Consider the following 21,261-nt stretch of genomic DNA (forward strand, 5'->3'; position numbering starts at 1 on the left):
CTCTGCTTTTATATCCCAGAGGAAATTGTATAATTTCTTTCTTAATGTTTGGTAGAATTCACCAGTGAAACCATAAGGGACTACTGCTTTCTTTTTTGAAAGGTTGTTAATTATTGATTCGATTTCTTTAATAGACATAATCCTATTCAGATTATCTGTTTCTCTTTACGCGAGTTATGGTAAATTGTGTCTCTCGAGGAATTAGTCCACTTCATCTAAGTTACCAAATTTGTAGGCAGAGTTATTAATAATATTCCTTTACTATCCTTTTTTTTTTTTTTTTTTTTTTTTTTTTTAGAGAGAGAGAGAGAATTTTAAGCAGGCTCCGCACCCAATACAGCACACACAGAGCCCAACATAGGGTTCAGTCTCACATACCTAAGATCATGACCTGAGCTGAAAGCAAGAGTTGGATGCTTAACTGGATGATCCCCCTGGGCACCCCTCCTTTATTATCCTTTTTAATGTCCATTGGATCAGTAGCGATTACCCTTCTTTCATTTCTGATATTAGTAATTATTAATTACCAATTAGTAGTCTAGTAATCTGCTCCTTTTTTCCTCTTCGCCTGGCTAAGGTTTACCAATTTCATTGATGTCTTCACAGACTAAATTTTGTTTCATTGACTTTTTCTATTAATTTCCTCTTTTAATTTCATTGATTTGTGCTCTTATTTTTATTATTCCTTCTCATATGCTTACTTTGGGTTTAGTTAGCTCTTCTTTTTCTAGTTTCCCAAGGCGGAAGCTTAGATGATTGATTCTAGATCTTTTATCTTCTCTAATAGGTGCATTCTAGATCTTTTATTTTCTCTGATATGTGCATTCAATGCTATAAATTTCCCTCTAAACACAGCTTTCACTGCACCCTACAGAATTCAGTCAGTTCTATTTTCATTGAGTTTAAAATATTTTAAAATTTCTCTTGATACTTCCTTTTGGACCCATATGTTGTTTGGACATGTACTATTTTATCTTCAAATATTTGGGGACTTTCCAGCTATCTTTCTGTTACAAATTTTTGGTTTAATACCACTGTGGTCTGAGAGCATGCTTTGCATGATTTCTGTTCTTTTGTATTTGTCAAGGTGTTTAATGGCCCAGAATGTAGTCTATTTTTGTGAATGCTCCATGTGAACTGAAAAGAATGTGTATTCTGCTCTTGTAAGATGAAGTATTTTTTACACGTCAATTAGATCCAGTTGATTGATGGTGCTGTTCAATCCAACTATATCCTTGCCAATTTTCTGCCTGCTGAATCTGTCAATTACTGAGAGAGGGATGTTAAAATCTCCAACTTAATAGTAGATTTGTCTATTTTCCCTTGCAATTCTATCTGTTTTACCTCACATATTTTGACACTCTGTTTTTAGCTACATACATTCTAAAGATCATTATGACTTCTTGGAGAATTGACCCCTTTATCATCATGTAATGCCCACCTTTATCCCTGATAATTTTCTCTGTTCTGCAGCCTGCTTCATCTGAAATTAATTTGCCTACTCCTACTTTCTTTGGTTAGTGACATATCTTTCTCTTTCCCTTCACTTTTTATTTATGCCTTTATGTTCAAAGAGGGTTTCTTATAAACAGCATAGAATTGGATTTTGTTTTTTATGTATTCTAACAATCCCTGTCTTTTAACTGACCTATTTAAACCATTCACATTTAAAGCAGTTATTGGTATGAATTCTTTACATATTTGGTAGAATTCACCAGTGAAGCCATGTGGCCCTAGAGTTTTGTTGCTTGGGAGGATTTTGATGACTGATTCAATCTCCTTACTAGTACTCAGTCTGCTCAGAAATTCTGTTTCATCATGATTTAGTCCTGGGAGGCTGTATGTTTCAAGAAACATATCCATTTCTTCTCTGTCATCAAAGACACTGTTCCTGGACATTCTCCTTTTCTTCATTCTTTCTTTCTCTTTGCATTTTAGTTTGTGACATTTCAATTGACATGTCTTCAGGCTCACTGATTCTTTCCTTGGCTCTGTCTGGTCTACAGATGAGTCCACCAGGGGCATTCTTTATTTCTGTTTTGGTGTTTTTTATTTCCAACATTTTTTTTATTCTTTCTTAGAGTTTCCCTCTCTCTCCTTATGTTACCCATCTGTTCTAGAATGTTGTCTACTTCCTCCATTAGAGCCCTTAACATGTTAATCATCATTATTTTTAATTCTCCATTGCATGATTCCAACATTGTGTCATAGCTGTGTCTACTTGTGATGCTTGCTTTGTCTCTACAGACACATTTTTTTTTTCTTGTCTTTTGGCAGATCTCAGAATTTTTTGTTTAAAGCCAGACATGGTAGATCAGGTAGTAGGAACTGAGGTAATGCAGCTGTCAGTGTGAAGCTTTATATTAACCCAACTAGAAGCTGGATTCTAATGTTTGCTGTAGCTGTAGGTGCTAGAAGCTTTAGTTTCCTTGGTTTTATTTTCTCCTTCTCTGGTCCTTGGGATTTCCTAAAAAAAAAAATAAAAAAAAAAATAATCCTTCTTGAACAGAATCTTGGTCTTGGAGCTGTCAATTGTTATCCAGTATTCTTACATTGGAGCCTTTTTGATGCAGCAGGAAGGTACTGGAGAGATAGAGCATTTGCTAATCTTGTGATTAAATCTCAATTTCTTAGTGGGCTTGAGTCTCTGGACTGTGACATCCAGAAGTGTTTCTTAGGCTTTTTTTTCCTACCCTTCTGTGAGAGAGGAAAGCTGAAAGGGCTGGAGTTGTATAAATGCCCTTTCCTCGGGTCAGATAAGCCTCTGGGAAACTAGTCTCCTTTAAGGTCAGTATTATTTTATGGAGAACACTCAGAGCATATTTCAAAAAGATTACTTCCCCACACACACATTGTGCCTGAAGCATGTAGAGTTTTTCTCCAATCACCACTTTGAGAACCCAGTGGGTCCCTGGGGATAAAACCCACAGAAGTGTGGAGGACCCCTAAGACAGGGTGCCACACTCAGCCTCTAGCAATTCCTCAATCACCAATGAAGCATTCCTACCAGTTACTGTCTCCAGCAGCCACTGCTCCTGGTAAGCTGACCTTGGCTATGATTCTCTGTTTTCACATGTCTGTCCCATTTTCAGGATGGCACTTTGCCCTGTGACCTCAATTCTCTGACGGACATAAGGAAAGTCATTGGTTTTCAGTTTGCTCATCTTTTTTTTCTTATTGTGAGGATGGGAGTGATGACTTCCAAGCTCTTTCTGTGTCAGTGCTTAAGCTTGAAGTCCTTTATATATATTTTACACTTTTCACATCAATCTGGAAATTTACTCTTTCTATTCCAAGTTATAGAGAAGAGACCCGAGGCTCAGAGAGGTTAAGTAATGTGCCCAGGGTCACTCAGCTAATGAGTGGCAGAGCCAAAATTCTTTGTCTTCTAATTCTAATGGTTTTTGAGGAACTACCAATCCCAAGCATTCCAGAAATATTTAATATATAGGCCTTTTCAAGATTTTCCATGAATTCTTGGTGAAATCTGGACTTGGTCATTTAACCTGAGAATGAAATGAGAGTCTCATGATCTGCCTGACCAGTCTCTGTCTCTAGCCAAGAAAATGACCAAGTTAGCCAAGATAGAGCCTTATCCAGCCCAAGATCCCCCATCTCTCACATGGGGCCAGCTTCCGTATTCACTGGTAGCATCCTCCAATTTGTGTTTACTGCCATAGAATCATAGTGTTTAAAACTAGAAATGCCCGAGAGATCACTTATTCCAACACCTTTGCTTTACAGGTGAGACCCTGAATCCTAGGGACTCTGAGACCCTGGTAAGTTAATAGGAGAGCCACCTGCCATCCATAGGCTCACTACCTTGCTCTTTTTCCTAGATCTTTCTAGGAATTAAGTTCCACATTTATTTTTGAGATGGCCAATATATGACGTGCGATGAAACCTACACTCTGCCCCATCCTTTGCCACATGGGAGAAGGGGAAAGGCAGACAGCATGCCCATGGGCTGCCCCGCATCTCACTGGGAGATTTGGGACTTCTAGTGGTCAAGTGTGTCAGCCTTCATTAAGTCTACACTGAGGTCTAGGTAGACCAGTGGTTCTCAATGGAGGGTTGACTTTGTACCTCCTCCCATGGCCCTGAGGGCATTTGGTCACGTCTGGAGGTGTTTTTGGTTATCACAACTAGGGAAGGAGGAAAGTTGCTATTGGCCTCTAGTGGGCAGAGGCCAAGGATGCTTCTTAACATTCTGCATTACATGGGACAGATTCCCCAACAAAGCATTTTTTAGCCCCAAATGTGGAGAGTATCGAGGTTGAGAAAGCCTGAGATAACGCATACCCACTCAGAGTCTCCACTATGGCTCTCTGCTTACTTGAAATAGACACTTTTCCCTTTGGCTTCCCTTAAAGACAGCTCCTGGGCCAGGGGAGCAGTTCCCCGTGCCCGCCCACCCAAACCCACCCCCCCCCCGCCCCAATGCTCCTAGGAGGCAGCTGCCAACCAACGCAGGGTGGGAAAGGGTGTGCACCTGAACTGTTCCGCGAGACCTTACATGACTGAGGTGCTTTCTTCTTGGTAGCAGGTGGGTGTCTCTGCCCACACTTCCCCACCGATCACGTCTGTGAAGGGAGGAGGAAGCCTTATGTAAGCGCAGCCTCATACAACCTTCTGTCATTCTGGCACTCCAGGCCTTGGGAACACCCTCCCTCCCTCCGGAAGTCTCAGGGGAACAGTGGCTCTGTTCTGAACCCGCCCTACGGGGTCTGCTGGCCAGCTTCCTCGTCATCCCCTGCAACCCCAGCCCCTCATCCGAGCTCCACTCCCCTCCCACATACCCCATGCAGCAGCAGCTGCACGGGCTACTACTCTGAGACAGACCAGCAGGCTTCAGGTCGAGCCTCTGCTCCTGCTTTTCTCCCTGCCTGTAACAGCCTTCCCTTCCTTGACCATCTAGACAATGCCTACCCTTGACCCCCCTTTGCAGAGCCTCCATCCAGGCCCATCTCCCTGCTTCTGCGCCAACCAGCCCTGCTTAGTCCTGTGCTCTGTCCCCTGTCAGCACAGCCCTCTAGAGGGACTCCCCCTGCTTGATGGGGTTTGCAGACATCTGTATCCCTCTCCACCTGGCCCCAGTGGTTGCCAAGCCCATGCCTGATTCGCCTCTAGGGCCCAGGGCTTAGGGCCGTGAAAACTTATTGAAAGGATGAGTAAGTAAGTGAATAAATGAAGGAACGAATAGACAGATGGAATGTCCCTGCTCCTTATCTTCAGAGTGGCCACTTCCCCGACCCTCATGGCTCCCTGTCGCTCACCCAGTTACCTAGACACAGGACACGTGACCTTAGCTCTGCCTCTTCTACCACTCACGCTATATGATCTCTAGCAAGTCACTTGCTGTCTACACTGGGCGCACCCATGGTAACTAGCTATGACACTGTAGGTGTATAGCACCAGCTGTGACACTGTAGGTGTATAGCAGGTAGTAGAACCCCAACCCAGTTCAGGACCCCCCCCCCCCAGTCCTCCATTTGTGGTGGCCCCGACTGGTCCCCAGACAGCACTGCTCCTGAGCACTGCTCCTGAGCATGAGTACAGTGAAAGAAATGTTTCTTGCGCTAATAAAATTACCTTCTCTAAAGAAGGCAATTTGCATGTTAATGTTTTGGGTAATTCTGTGCAGCTCCAGTGCCCTCGGGGCTGCAATTTCTCTCTGACAAAGTGATAAAAATAAACTCCCGCATAAAAGAGCATTTCTCTTCTCTCTCATTTGCACTCCGAAGTGACATTCTTAATGTGAGTCAAGCTGAAACCCACTTCGCAATCTTGTTTTTGACACTGATCTGCCTGTCAGTGACAGGCTGGCTCCCCAGAGTTCCGCAGAGGGGTCTCCCCTTAAGGACCAGGCTGGATCCTCCTGGCAAGGGGGCGTCCCACTCCCAAGGCTCCAGATTCAGGTCTTCCTTAAATTCCAAAAGGTGCAGCCTGTTAACTGGAGGGCAAACATGGGGCACAGGGAAGAGCGCTGCCTTCAGGGGGTGAGTTAGCGTGACCTGCCCCCCCCCAAGAGTGCCCATTCTTGGGAAACAAATACAATGGATGGAGAGTCCAACACTGCCCTCCAGGATGGCAGACGGTTCGCCTGCCAGGCTTGGCCTCTCCGATCACCTAGAGACAAGAAACAAAGAAGCTCAGATTTGGGGGTGTCCTCATGTGCCCGACCCAGGCCCGGCCCCTTACATCTGTATTCTCTCACTGAAACCCCACAAGAGCTGGGCAGAGTGGGTAGAAACTGAGGCTCCCAGATGTGAAGGGACTGAGCCAAGATCACCTAGCCACACAGAAGAGACAGATCCTGACTGAACATGGGCCCGTGTGTGTGCTGGCAGCATGCTGTCCATGCCCAAGCGGTGGGAGAGGAGGAGAGAACTAGTATTCGCCAGACACCTACTTTTGCCATGCGTTACACGTCTATATTGCATTCACTTAGTCTACTAACGTTAGTGACCGCGTGTGCGGTGACCCGTAGGACTCCCCGGTCTCATGCCCCCCTGACAGTCTGGTAGCGGAGGCAGACAGAGATTAAACATAGAAACCCAGAAATAAGCCCGTATTTCCATGTGCTGAGCTCTGTGAGATAAAATAACTAAGTTTCAAGGAGACTAGCGGAGGAGACCTAATTTATGTAAAGGAGGTGGTTCAGGGACATCTGTCCGTAAGAGCATCGCAGCTGAGGTCGAAGTTCTAAGGCGGGGGGTGAAGACTTGAGGGAAAGAATGCTCCAGCAGAGGAAACAAGGAATGACAAAAGCTCTGAGGTGGGAGAGTGTGTGGCCGGTCCTAGGGAACAGAAGCTGGCAGAGGGTGGGGGGTGCACCCAGGCCGAGAGGGGGCTCAGGCGCGAGGGGGTGGGGTGGCTGCAGAAGAGGGCGGGGCCAGGTCTTGCTGTGGCTTCTAGCAGGTGAAGGAAGCGGCTGTTGCTCTGAACGCTCTCGGGGAGATGACAGCAGAGTACGTGCTTCTGAAAGTTCATTCTGGGGGCTGTGTTGGAAGGGGCAGTGCTGGAAGCGGGGAGACCAGTGAGGACGTCGCTGGGAGTCCAGGGGAGCCTGGTCTTGGTGGGGGTGGCTGGCGATGGTGGAGAGGGACGGCAGCTGTGGGAGAGGAGTTTCCAAAACGGCTCTCGGACTTCTGGGTTGAGCGGTGAGGTGGGTGGAGATAGTATTTATTGAAATGGTACAATTTAAGGCAAAGCAGGATGGAGATCCATTTCGAACAGGCTCTTTGAGATGCTAATGAGATAGCCCGGTGGCAGAAGAGCCGTCTGGCTTGGAGCTTGGGATTGGAGCATTGATTCCTGGCAGATATTTAAAGCCTAGGGAATGAATGACAGGAAGAGAGAGCCCTGGGCCCAGGCAGAGAGCCCTGCAGGACCTCACACCCACCAACCAGAGAAGAGCCAGCAGAACACTGGACCCCTGAGTCCGGAGTTGCTAGAAGGATACAAAGAAAAGCCAGAGAGTGGGGCATCCGAGAAGTACAGAGAACACACTTTAAGGAGGGAGGCATCCCCACTGACTGATGCCCAGAGGAAGCTAGGAAGGGGAACGGAAGGTACCCAGGCTTTTCTCAGGAAAGGTTCCAGTAGAGGGGAAGGGGATGGAAGCCCACCATGGCGGGTACACAACATCCCTGTGGCCAGTTCGGCTGATCTGGGACCAGAGCTAGGAAGGTGGGCTGCAATGTCAAGCCTTTAAATAGTGCCAGAGGCCAGTGTGTTTGATGGCCTTTGGGCCCAGTTCATGAGAAGGAAGAAAGTGCTGGGGACTGGGGGAGGGGAGGGGCGGGGCGGGGGGGAGACCAGGCATGGACTCCCCACCACCCAGCTCTCTCCCATAGGTGTTCCGCGAGCTTTCCTGCCTCTCCTGCAATTCTCTGCTGCTTCCTCTGTGTTCTGACCCAACCCGCTCCCCAGCATGCGTGCTCACGTACACACACACACACACACACACACACACACACACGCTCACTCACTTTGCCCTCCGCTCTGGACAGCAAACATGACCCTAGAGCCAGGCTGCCGTGGGGACAAAGAGTTAGATTTGCTTTCTGAAAGGGGAGATCTGTGGGGGCTTGGCGCATTTCAGCATGGTGAGAAGGGGTCTCCTGGGAGATAATATGCATCCCACCTCTAGAGAAGACCAAATGGGGGCCAGATGCCCATTTTAAGCAATGCCAGGGAGGACAACCGTGGCTCGGAATCTCACCAGGGACCTGCAGATAGAAAGTACCAGCAACAATTGGGCTTCTGTGGGACTTGGGATCCCTCCCTGCCTCTCTGAGTAGGGCTGATGCGACCTGATTCACAGAGCCCAGGTGTGAGTCCCCACCCCACCTGTAGGTGGTGGGACTCTGCCTGGACGTCTGTACCTTGGCGCACCCCAGAAGCCCACGGCACCTTGCTAACAAACAGAACCCAAGACAAAAGCATTTGCTCTGTCATTAAACACTGGTGAACAGGGGCGCCTGGGTGGCTCAGTGGGTTAAGCCTCTGCCTTCTGCTCAGGTCATGATCCCAGGGTCCTGGGATCAAGCCCTGCATCAGGCTCTCTGCTCAGCAGAGAACCTGCTTCCTCCTTTCTCTCTGCCTGCTGCTCTGCCTACTTGTGATTTCTCTCTGTCAAATAAATAAATTACAAAATTGTTTAAAAAACAAAACAAAACAAAAAAAAACCACTGCTGAACAGCCCAAGGGTTATAAATGCATTTACCACCCAGATTTTGTCTTGAGGATGAAAGGAGAGATGTCCCTACGAAGCGCGTCACAGTGCCTGGTACATACCAAGCACGACTCCTACTAGTTCTTATTATTTTGAGTGTCATTGTCCTGTAAGGGCCTAGACTGCATTAGCTCTGAAATCCTTTCCAAGCCAGAGGTTTTGACCGCTTGCTGAGGAATGAGTGTTGGGCCTCAGAAGGTTCTGCTGGAGCCGTTAATCCCACCAGAAATGTCTGGAATCGTTCCATGGCGTTGCAGAAAGTGGAGCCGGGTCCTGTAGCCCCACCTCCCCACCAGTGACTCAGGGGCTTGTGTCTGTCGCGGTGGAGTCGGGTGACCCTGGCTAGGACTGGAGCGGGACCTGGGGCCACTCCGCGCCGTCCAGCAGTGTGACCTATGCCGGACGAAATGATGGAGAAGCTGCTTTCGACGTTGGTTGTGTTTGTTACTCGGGTGTCACAGGCTCCTGGCGATAATGATTTTCCTGCAAGGTCTATTTATGGCTCATTCCTGACACTTACTAATTTTTCCATCCAGACAAGGACAAAGGTGATGGTGACTTGCCGCCGCTGTAGTGCGTAAATACAGTGATTGGGTGCGTGCCATTCTGTTCTCGAGCTGTTCGCCGCGGGGAGCGGTGGGAGTGAGGCAGTGCTCTCCTTCTCCCTGGAAAGGACAGGCCTTCTGGAGGTTTCCATCTGGTTTGGGGAGAGGCAGTGCAGAACAGTAGTGGGAACCCCACAAAGACCACTGACCAACAGTGTGACTCTGGGCAGGGGGCAGGACCGCTCAGGTTTGCCATGAGATTATAGGAGCGCGCAGGGAGAACGCACATGTGCATCCCAGTAGGCAGGGTGCCCCCAATAAATGATTTTTGTCACTACCATTTTTTGAAACGGTCAGAAGCCACCATCCCCCCCCCCCCCGGTGCTTCTGGAGTCCCAGAACATCACCCAGTTGCAGAAGGGGAAACTGAGGCCTGAAGAGGGGAGGTGATTATTTCAAAGCCCCGCAGGGCAGAGACCATTTTGAGTACCCGTCTCCTGACCCCCTTCGTGACCTGTCCTCCCTGCCAGCCCAGCCAGTCTGCTCGTTTACTCCACAAACAACTGTTGAGCACCTGCGCTAGGGCTGCTGGATGTGGAGGTGAAGACAGCTTGGCCTCGTGACATGCAGTGTGGACACAAGCAGTCAGCTGTCCACCACCAAAGGAGCAAATGAAGAAATGTCATGAGAGTAGGGCAGGACACGTGGAGCGGGCACAGAAATCCAGGTGGGGACATAGCCTGAGACTTTGGCACTGCTGTTACTAAGTGCCCCATTGGGCTTCCTTTGGGTGGTGCGTTGTAAAAGCCATTTGGCAAACTTCACAGATGCAGAAACAGAGGTTTGGAAAGGTGAAGCCACTTGTTGAAGACGAGGCCGAGAGTACACGGCACAGCTGGACCCAGTGCAGTGCATCTGACCCCCAGTCACTGTCCCATGAGCCCGATGCTGTCTCGTGGGAAATGCCCCAGTTCCATCTCCCCATGTGGAGTCCTTCGAGACCCCAGCCCTGGCCAGCAGAGACCACGCTCCCGTCTAGGGGGATTGTGAGGCAGCAGACCCTGTGTGGCAGGGAACCAGGCTGCAAGGTGCCCCAAGAATGGAGGGAAGGTTCTGGTGATTCATAACCTTGGAGCCGGTGCAGGCTTCCCCGACAGCCCTTGTGGGGAGCATGCCACCCCCCGGATGGGAATCACTGAGCTCATTCTAGTCCAGATCACTCAGCTTTATTTCCTACCAACGATTCCACACAGAAAGCCCGTATACTTCCACCATTAGACTTTCACTATCAGACAGACACATCTATTCTAGGTGGGTCATAAGAAAGATGGAAAGGCTGGGGAGAGAGAAGGAACGGGCAGGTGGCTGGCCTCGCCCAGCACACCAGTACCTTGAAATGGAATTATAGCAAGGAAGCTCAGGTATTTTTGAAAGGGAAACAGTATCTCCTACTCAGTCTGAGTTAATCTCCCCGGCTGTATGCAACGATTTGGATTTAATTATATCGTCGACTATATTGTCGACGCAAACGTGTTCTGTAAACTGGAAAAGAATACGTAAGTGTCACGTTAAGAAAGCGCGATGCAGGACAAGCACCGGGGGTCTGAGCGTCAGGGAGGCATGGATTTAACGCTGCCCTGTCCACCTGCGGGAGCCGCTTGGCCTCTCCGGGCCTGCACTCCTCGTGCCTGTCGCAACGCCCTTTTCTGAACAAGACCCGGGGAACCAGATGAACACACGGAGATGCTCTGTAAACGGGCAAGGTGTTGCTGCTGATTCGTCCTTGCGCCCCAGAACGGAGGTTGGGATGGTGGGAGCGCGGCCGCCAGCATTCGCATTAAGTCCTGTGTGTGAGGACCCCTCCCTAGGAGGAGGGACCAGAGGTCTTTTGAGGCCAGACGGAGCCCGTGGGCCCACCCTCGCCCGCCGGCTGACGGAATGACACTATGTTCTGTCAGGGGCTGTGTCCCCATGTGCAAGGGACAGTTTGGGTGGGAGACATGCGTATGGCCACATCCGGAATGTTTCAAAGGCTGCTTTCTCCAGCGACACCCGTCAACCCAAATAAAGTTGCAAAAAATACTCAACAGCTTATCTTCAGGCCCGGGAGGCAAGTGGGCAAAGCGCACTGGCAGGGACCGGCAGATCTTCGCCCTCCTGCTGACATCTGGCCGAAATGGGTGGGGCCCGGGCCTCCGCCGCTGCCAGGCAGGCGTCGTCTCTGCCTTCTCAAGGACCCGAAGGAATCTGAAGGCTCTCAAAGCAGCTAGGGAGTAAAGAAGTTTCGAGAACAGTCCCTATTCCTTCCAGCTTCCAGCTGTGTGACTTTGACAAATCTCTTGAGCGTAAAATGGGATTGGTAGGGACACCCGCTGCGTAAGGCTCCTGTGGGATTAAATAATGCGCTTGAAGCCTTTAATTCAGGGCCTGGCCCCTAATGAGGGCTCCATAATTATTAACCAGTGTTGTTCATTGTCACTGCATTTACGGTGACAGGTCACTACAACGATGTTACCAAAGAGACACCTCCAATTCCAAGTGAGAGCCACGAGAGGTTTTTCAGGGGGCTGACAGGGCAGGGAAGGGGGGAAGGTCTCTTCTATTTCTCCTCAATGGCTCAGGTGATCCCTAAGGCTCGGGTGGTGGTAGAGGAGAGTGTCTCCAAGGGCTGGGGGAGCCGTAGCAGAACCGAGAAGTCGGGAGGCTACAGAATTGTTAAGACCCTAATCCCCAGTGTGACTGTACTTGGCGCCAGGGCCTCTAAGGAAGTAACTGAGTTTAAAGGAGGTCCTAAGGACAGGGCCCTGATCCAAAGGGACTAGTGTCCTTATGAGAAGAGACGCCGGAGAGCCAGTTCGCTCTCTCTCGGGGCCATCCGAGGACGCAGCGAGAAGGCAGCCGTCTGCACGCGGGAAAAGAGCTCTCACCAGAGCTCAAACCTGCTGGCAGCCTGAACTTGGACTGTCAGCCTCCAAACTGTAAGAAGCCTCAGTCTATGCTGTTTAAGCCGCCCAGGCTCCAGCAGATGCGGTATACGGCAGTCCAAGCAGACGAAGACGCCGAGGAGGGGTGGGCAGTGGGGTTTCAGAGAACGAAGTTTGTTCTGGGCCTCCCCCATGGTTCTCAAATGCCCACAGCAGGGCTAGCCCGGTACTAGGCTTCTCAGAGACCACACACTTCACTTCTTTACTCCACTGCCTCCTCGAGAGCCTTTAAGGGGATGGCCAAGATGGAGCGTGTGATCCAGAGTTGCCAGATTCACCCATGGTGCAGAATTACTCACACTGTAGTTACCAGTGCAGTTTCAGGGGCCTCGTGGCCCATACACAATCCCCAAGAGATGGGAACAGGAACCTGGATTTCAGGCAAGGTCCCCAGGTTATTTTATGTTAAAAATGTTTGAAAACCACAGGCCTTGAGGGAAAGGCCAGTCCTCCGCTGGTGTGAGAGGCCCTCCTTCCTAAGGGCACCTGACTTCCACATCACTGCCCTCAGGCTCTGTCCTCACCTCCTCCGCCACTCCCACCCTGGTCCAAGCTGCCAGCAGCGCTCGCTTGGACCAGTGCAGTAGCCCCCAAGGGATCTCCTTGCTATCTCTTCACTTGGGCCCCTCCTCCTGGTCTCAACACAGCAGCCACAATGACCACTTCCTTTCCTGTCTCCCCAGTGGCTTCCCATCTTCCTCAACATGGAACCTAGAGTCTGACCATGGTCTACAGGGCTTTCTGTGGCCGGGCCTGTAAACCCTTCCAGTCTCATGCCCCTCGGTACAGCTAGAGAAGGGCAGGCCTTGCAGAGGGCAGTGGAGTTCTGCCCCACTTAGTGGTCAGTGTTGATGCCGGGAGAAACCAGGGATATGCGGTTTCTCAGAAACCAAGAGAGGACCAAAGCCAAGCTGGAAAAATTTCATGGTTTCTCAGCTCCATCATTTGATTTTAAAAATAACTCGATGAGATTGTCTTAAAATGCAGACATTTTTAGCCCAAAGTCAAGCTTCTCAAAGTTCGGGGGCAGGTCCTTTTGCTGATAGGCCACTTTTCCCAGATGGGTTTTCAGCGCGGAATGTGTGCAGACAGACTCAGCAGGGGAGGGAGAATGAGGGGGAGGGACGAGTTCTCGAAGTGGGGTTTCTGGACCAGCACCCTCAAAACCACCTGGGAACGTGGTCGAAGCGCAAATTCTCAGAACTTCAGAAGCAGGAACTCCTAGGGTGAGGCTTGAAGCCTGTATTTTCACAAGTCCTCCTAGAGCCACCAGTCTGGACCATCTTTGGCTCACAAATCTGCACATTGTCTAAGAGAAGAGCTTTCATGGGTGTCTTTCCCTTTGCTGCTTGCCTTACCCTGCTGTCCTCAGCTGGAAGATGGGCACAGTAACACCTGCCTCGCAAGATTGCTTAAAAAGTTCAGTCTATTCAAGTAGACAGAATGGGCCATTTTCAGTGCCTGCTGCATGCCGGGCTGTACTGGGCACTGAGGATGTAGAGGAGACTGGAGCAATGTCCCTGCCTCCAGGAGAACACAGTCCCACTGGGGAGACAGCCTCATCCCCAGGGATTTGTCCCAATATAGAGCAAGGAACAAGGAGAAGCCCCGAGGAAAGGCCGTTGACTCCATCTGGTGATGGGTCAAGGCGAGCATCACAGACCTCCAGAACTTAGAGGCTGGATTGGGGTATTTTTTTTTATTTTATTTTATTTTTTTAAACTTTATTATATTTTTTCAGTGTTCCAAGGTTCATTGTTTATAATATAAATTATTTTCTAATTTTTATCAACAATGAATATGCATTATCTTATCTGGGAAATACAGAAAAGTAGAAAGAAGGATACAAAAAGACCCTAGAAGTCTAGTACCACCCCACCCCCCCAATACACACTGTTAGTATAAGTGAGTTGATGATGAATACCACTGTGTACATTTTGTTTTCCCTCGGAAGGAATATTTTGAAATACTTGAATGGCTCTTAAAACTTTTGCCAAACTGCTTTTCAACCATCCATGGAAATTTCACCACTAACTTCCCATTATTCTTATTTTGCATTTTGGTTAATGGATGAGCAATAGAGTTCTGTGGCTTGGGTGGGGACTGGATGTTTTCTCTCTTACTTGCTAACCTAAGCGAACTACCCATTCATGTGCTTGGTCCGTTGGAGGACTCTATAAGGTTTAAGTATTTTCAATATGAAATTAATTACCCAAACCAGACTTAATATAAAAAACAAACAACCCAGATTCCTAGGGTTTCATTGCAAGAGAATACACGAATCAGAAATAAAAACAGTGATGTACCAAGTGCTTCTGATCTACTTCTCAAAAATAGTGAAGAAAATAGAACCAGTTTCAGCATCTAGTGGTGGGGGGGGTGGATGGTGACATGGTATGCAAAGCAAGATTTGATGGAATATTATTATGCAACTATTAAAATAATGTTATGAAGCCTGCATAGCAACATACAAAAATATTTATGCCATCATTTTAAGCCATAATAGGTACAAGATTTTGTACATGTATATTACAGTTGAGTGAAAGCCCATCTTCCGTGGACAAAGAGAGTGGAGAGAAGGTCAGTCGTCAAGGACACTTAGTTTCTAGAGGGGAGGACATTTGTGAGCTTTCCTATGCTTTCTGCTGGCACTGGCACTGTATTTTATAATAAATAGTAAGAAGGAAGAGGGAAGCCCCAGAGAGAACATGGGGACTGTCCACTGGAAAAGGCAGGAGAGACCGCCACCCCCCCTCCCCGAAGGTAACTTGGATTATCTCCAGTACATTTCCTCCTCCCTCTTCCTCCTACCCCCAGCCCGCAGAGACTTAAGCACTTTCCATTCTCTCCAGCACAGGGAATATTGACCCGGGTCTGGCCACCACTTCCTGGGCCACTTGATGAGATGAGATATAAGAACCACGTCCTATCAAACTCAAACCTACAGCCCCTCAGCCTGGCTGCGGGGGGAGAGCCAGCCACCCGTGTCCTCGTGGTGTATAGTGTGGGGCGTCCCTCTTCCCAAGCCTCCCTGGCCTTCAGACGCCCTCAGACACACTCAGTAGGGTTGAGCAGACAATGCGGGGCTCTCAGCCCCTGTCCCCAGTCCCTGGCCTGAGAAGTGTCGGCTTCGCTTTCTTATGCTGGTCTTGGTGGGGCGGTTTGAGGTCAGGAGACCTGGGATCTAGTCCCGCTCCTGCCAGTCACAAGGCTCTGACTTAGGCCTCACTTCCTGGCCCCCTCTTCTGTAAAATGCAGGTGCCAGACGAGGCTTTTAGAGCAACAGGAGGGCTGGTGCTCGGCTGGGTATGAAGAGCCAAGATTCCCTTAGATGAGTCGTTTGTGCTGAGGACGATCTGGGAGGGCAGGGCTCCAAGCCACCCCCACTACACACACACACGATTTCATTTGAGGAATTAAGACAAACAAGCAAATCCCATGATGTTTCTATCGCTGTAACAAAATAGGACACACACACCCCTTGACTGGAGGATTTGCTCAGACTGTTCTAGGCCTGGAACTCCACAACTGGCTCGTCCCCCAGCCTTCCAGCCCTTCCCAGTCTCGTCCAGCTGCGCCCTTCTCCACCTGTCCTGCTGCACGCACCCTGGGTTCTTACTAGGCCACATGCCCCACCTCCCTGTTCCCAGCCAAGCCACTGCTCCCAGCTCAGCTCTGCCCATCAGAGCCCTACCTGCTTTGCGCATTCCTTATTGCAGGAATCAGATGCAGAATCAGCAGTGCGTGAGGCCTGGGTTCAAATCCCAGTTACGTACCAGCATGGGGCTGGAGGGCAAGTTATTTCGTCTCTCAGGGCCTCTGTTTCTGCATCTGCACGATGGGAGTCATACTCGGGATCTGAGCGCCTGGCACAACCAGCTTGACTCCTGCCAGAGTCAATAGTGTGCAGCACCCTTCCCTTCCGCTTCCGTTTTCCCTGCATGTATATAACCTTTATCAAAGTACAACATGTATGCAGGAAGCTGGCACTCTGCCTTTTCTTCAAAGTCATATGTGCACTTAACTTCAAATTCCAATAGTAGCAAAGGGTTCACGATTAAAAGTGGCTGCCGCTGCTTTGCCGCCTCTTTCTGCCCTCTGGAATTTCCCATTGCATATTTTACAACGGGGTACATGAGGTATTGATTCCATAATGGGAAGCCTGTATCTCCCCTTCACCCCTTTCGTCCACCGCCGCCGCCCCCCTACCGTGTCTGGCAATCATCAGTTCGTTCTCTATATTTATAGGTCTGGTTCACTTTTTGTTTGTTTGTTCGTTTGGTGGTTTTTTTTTTTTTTTAAGATTCCCCATAAAAAACAAAATAAGCTATGTGTTTCCTATAGAAAATCAGGAAATGTAGACAAGCATAAAGAAAACCAAGTAGGGCGCCTGGGTGGCTCAGTGGGTTAAGCCGCTGCCTTCGGCTCAGGTCATGATCTCAGGGTCCTGGGATCGAGTCCTGCATCGGGCTCTCTGCTCAGCGGGGAGCCTGCTTCCTTCTCTCTCTCTCTCTGCCTGCCTCTCAGTGTACTTGTAATTTCTCTCTGTCAAATAAATAAATAAAATCTTTAAAAAAAAACAAAAAACCAAGTAGAACACACGAAATCTCATTTCTCATTGTAGAATGTTTTCTTCCAGATGATTTAGCCACAATACTTCCCCCCACCAAAAAAAAGCCCTTGTATTATCTTTCCTTTTTCCCTGGGCATTACAGCTTTAATCACAGCCTTATGCACTTAATTAAGGGAAGGAAACGAATATTTGTTGAGTAAAAGGTGCTCAGTGCTCGCTACTCCCGCACAAGCACCACCAGGAAGCTTGTTAGGAATGCAGAGTCTCGGGCCCTGCCCCAGAATCTGCATTTTGACAAGCTCATGCACGTAAAGCTGAGAAGGGCCGTAGACCAGGGAGGCTTGGAGCCACAGTCCACCTACTGTTCCTTCTCGTCCTGGACAAGAGGCTTGAACCAGAATGTAAACGCCCGCTGCTTCCTTTACAGAGAAAGACTTGCTACAAAGTACTGCCAGCTGAGCTAAACAATGTGAGTGATGAGGAGGGTGATTTATATTCTGGCCCAGGCTCCTTATCTTGTCAGGGACCAGGGACACACAGTCCCTGGACTGGGCGCCCGTCTGCCGACCACACTTTGAGTAGTGCGGGTGAGATCACACACTTCTGCCGCTGGGGGCTGGGGCTGTGCTGGGTCTCTCTGGCTTTGGATCCCAGCCTCTTCCAGCCTGCTCAGGTCTGTCCCTCCCACTGCCGGTGACAAACGCCCGTGCTGGCACAAATGCCCATGCATGCACACAATCTAGGAGAGCCTGGCCCATTATCGGTGATTAGGAAACATCCATATCTCTCTTTCTCTTGTTTTTGTTTTTGTTTTTGTTTGTTTGTTTTTTTTTTTTTTAAGATTTATTTATTTAGGAGAGAGAGAAAAAGAAAAAGAAAGAGAGTGTGCACACTTGCCAGGGGAAGACAGAGGGATGGGAGAGAGAGTCTAGAGCAGACTCCTTGCTGAGTGCAGGGTCCAACGCAGGGCTCAGTCCCCTGACCCCAAGGTCAGAACCCAAGCCAAAATCAAGAGTTAGATGCCCAACCAAATGAGCCACCCAGGCGCCCCAGAAATATCGGTCTCTTGATGCAGACGGAGCCCCCCCTTGGCCCTGCATCTCTGTCTGTACCAGGCCTCTGTTTACATTAAAAGGGTTTTACACCAGGGTTACTGTTCCCTTTATCAGCATCTCCCATCGGAGCCAAACAGAGCAGGGCACTGGCAGAGCATCTGGAGTCCAGAAAAGCTGAGCAAAAAAGCTTTGATGGACTTGGAAGGAGACAAAGAAACAGCTTCTTTGCTCAGCGCCAGTTCCCAACACGAAAAGAGCTCTCAGATCCCAGGGTCCATATATAATCCAGGATTTACAGACTCCAGGCCAGGCTTCTCCCCGAGGACAGCAGCCTGAGTAACGTGGTGAGCCGGGAAGCAAGGCCACTGGGAAGGTATGGATTCGCAGGGGTGAAGCCGGCCTCCTCTACAATACTGAGTGTCACCTGCCCTGAGGAGCCCAGGAATCCCATGACTTTGAATCGTGGGGTTCATTTTCACTTGGACATTGAAAAAGACTCAGAACTTTTCATGCAGTGCAACTTAGTTAAAAGAAGTGAGAGTTAAGGGGCACCTGGATGGCTCAGTCGGTTAAGCGTCTGCCTTTGGCTCAGGTCATGATCCCAGGGTCCTGGGATTGAGCCCCACGTTGAGCTCCCTGCTCAGGAGGGATTCTGCTCCTTCCTGCCGTTTGTGCTCTCTCTTGCTCTCTATCTTGAATAAGTAAAATCTTTAAAAAGAAAAAAGGAAAGAAAAGAAAAAAAAGAATCGAGAGTCAAAGTTTGAATTCCCAAGGTCACTGTTATCTGGCCTACATGAACGTTCAGGGTGGAACATTCATGACCTGATGTTCTCTGAATGTTCGTTTCCTCATCTGTAAAGTGGGACGTAAGAACACTGATCTCAAAAAGGTGTCGTGAGTGGCAAGGTCAGTAGAGTACCTACCGCAAACTCATTTGTCCATCCATTCATGCCCTCGTGTACACATTCTACCTGGAGCCCCCAGGGTCTGGTGCCAGGGGACGAGTGTCGAGCTGGAGCTCACAGCCCAGCAGGGAAGATAGAGATGGTTGAAGAACCGACCGCACAAACACGGAAGACGGCGCAGTCGGTGCTGCTAAGGAAAATGCAGGAAGCCGGTGCCAGGGGCCACATCTAATCTGGGGATCAAGGAGAGCTGGAGATTTTTGAGCTCAGGTCCCAAGGACGAGTAGGAACTTGGGAGGCAAAGTCAGAGAAGAACGTTTCAGGGACGTGGTCGGACTGCTGTCTAGAATATCATTTTGGGTAGAGAGAAGGGGGTCAGGTTTATTTTACTCTTTGAGATGAAATCTACATACAGCAAAATGCACACATTTTAAGTTTTGACAAGGCACCCACGAAACCAGCACCTCTGTCAAGAGCGAAAACCTTCAGGTTTCTCTCCGTAACTTTCTTGACTGTTAGAAAACTTAGGGACTGGGTTTTAAAGCAGACATGTGAGGGCGGTGCGGAGGAATAAGGCTTCAGGCTGGGGTTGAAATCCCAGCTCTGCCATGTTCCACCCACGTGACGTGGCCTAGCCAGCTCCACTTCTCTGAGACTCAGTTTCCCTGTCTGTCAAACCGTGTGAATTAAGCCTACCTCAGAGGACTGATGAGGGGCTTGAATCCGCAGATGGTGGTGAAGGCCCGGCTGTGCCCGGCACAGGGTAGGCACTCTGGGAGTTGAACCCCAAAGCTGAAGTTTCCAGAAAGGAAGTGGGGGGGGGGCGGGGGACGGGGGGAGGCGGCCTGGCGGGTGCCGTGGGGCCTTGCCCTGCTCACCGCTGCTCTCTTTGTCCACAGGCATGTGCTTGCAGGGCTTTGTGGAGGCTTTCTTTTACCTGGCTCAGCGGAAGTTCAAGATGCTGCCTCTCCACGAGCAGGTGGCCTCGCTGGTCGACCTGTGCGAGTACCACCTCTCCCTCCTGGACGAGAAGCGCCTGGTGTGCGGCCGCAGTGGCACGTCGGGGGGCCGGGCCCCAGACAGCGGCACCCCCCAGGAGGCCGCCGCCTCGGCCCCGCTGGCACAGGGCACCCCCCCGGCCTGCACAAACAGCGCCCACAAGGTCTCCAACTCCAGACACGCGCTGTCCTGAGGGCCCCTCGTTGCTGCAGATGGAGAATGAGCCCCTCTGGGCTGAAGAGAACCTTCTGGGCTTCTGGCCCGCAGAGAGGGGAGGCCGGCTGCAGAGAGCCCCTGCGAGAGAGCCCCTCCTCTGCCCCTTCTCATCTCCACATGCCGCTCAGCCGCGCTTGGAGAGGCGAATGATTCCACGCCCGCCTTCCTCTTGGTGGCCCAATGATTCATGAGTCATCGGTGGACATATGACATCCCCAACGTGACAGATGGCAGCGTCTATTCTGGGCTCACAGGAAGCAACAACCGGGCAGAACTGTTGCGCTGGGGGCACAGGGCAGCCGGGACCCCCAGCCTGAGCCGTGGCAGGAGACCCTGAGGAAGCCAGCCCGGTGGGGGGCCGGGGGGGTGCGGTGCCGGGGCCTCCGAGAGAACTGTTCAGTCCCAGGGACATCATGTTCATTTCCTCCCAGCGAGCTGTGAGAACCAAATGGCGCTGGCACGCAGGCAGACGCGACTCTCCCGTCCCCAATCATGTGCTTCATGGATGCGGTGAACAGATCGGCCTCGTCTATTCCTTTAGCTTGCCTGTTCCTGCAGTGTTCGCTTTGTTGTTAATTATGAAATAATTAACCAAGGAGTAACTAAGGAAGGCTCTGAGAGTCTTAGAGCTGACGGGAGCCTCGGAGGTCATTTTGTTTGATTTTGTTTGAACTTGATTCCAAAGCCGGTGTCCGGCGGTCACGTGGCTTCTGATGGCCCACCCTGCACAGACAGGGCATGGCCAGCTGGTGGACAGCAGGTGCTGCCAGAGGACCCTGGGTGGGTGGAGGACAGAAGACCCTGGGGAGGACCAGCGAGAGCAGGAGCATGATGTCCGAGGCTCAGGTGGTGGGCACGGCATGAGGGAAAGCAGGGCCCACACGCTCCCTTCCACGAGACCCTTCCCTTGTCTCCATCTGTGTCCCCAGGCAAAGCCCTTCTCAGAAGGGAAGACTCAGAGGCCTCCAAAGGTGGCATTTTGGAAAACCAAGCCCTGCAGAGCTCACTCTGGGCTGTTTGTCGACCAGAGCCACCTGTAATGACTTTGCTTTCCCAAACAGACAGCAGGACAAGAGGCCTAAGTTGGGAGGGGCAGGAGGAGGCTGAGGCTACTGAATGCCCCTGTTTGGGAACAGTCATCAGCCTGACTCCCCAATCACCTTGGGTAGTTTCCTACTGCTGTTCCCATTTTCAGATGGGAAAAGAAAGGTCTGGGTGGGGGGGGTCATCTATAGTGTCAGCTT

The 21,261-nt window shown here is 50.1% G+C and overlaps 1 protein-coding gene across 5 annotated transcripts in view; it reads left to right on the forward strand.

Moving 5' to 3' along the window:
• Positions 1-20,623, forward strand: part of TTLL11 (tubulin tyrosine ligase like 11) — a 225,907-nt gene extending 205,284 nt beyond the window's left edge. For all 5 annotated transcript variants that reach the window (XM_059141423.1, XM_059141424.1, XM_059141425.1 and 2 more), the window contains one exon: positions 19,702-20,623. In XM_059141423.1, coding sequence (XP_058997406.1) covers positions 19,702-19,994 — 293 coding nt within the window. In that variant the 3' untranslated portion in view covers positions 19,995-20,623. The remainder of the gene's footprint in view (positions 1-19,701) is intronic.
• The last annotated feature ends 638 nt before the right edge of the window (positions 20,624-21,261 follow it).

This window comes from Mustela lutreola, chromosome 12 (assembly GCF_030435805.1).
Source record: "Mustela lutreola isolate mMusLut2 chromosome 12, mMusLut2.pri, whole genome shotgun sequence".
Lineage (NCBI taxonomy): Eukaryota > Metazoa > Chordata > Mammalia > Carnivora > Mustelidae > Mustela > Mustela lutreola.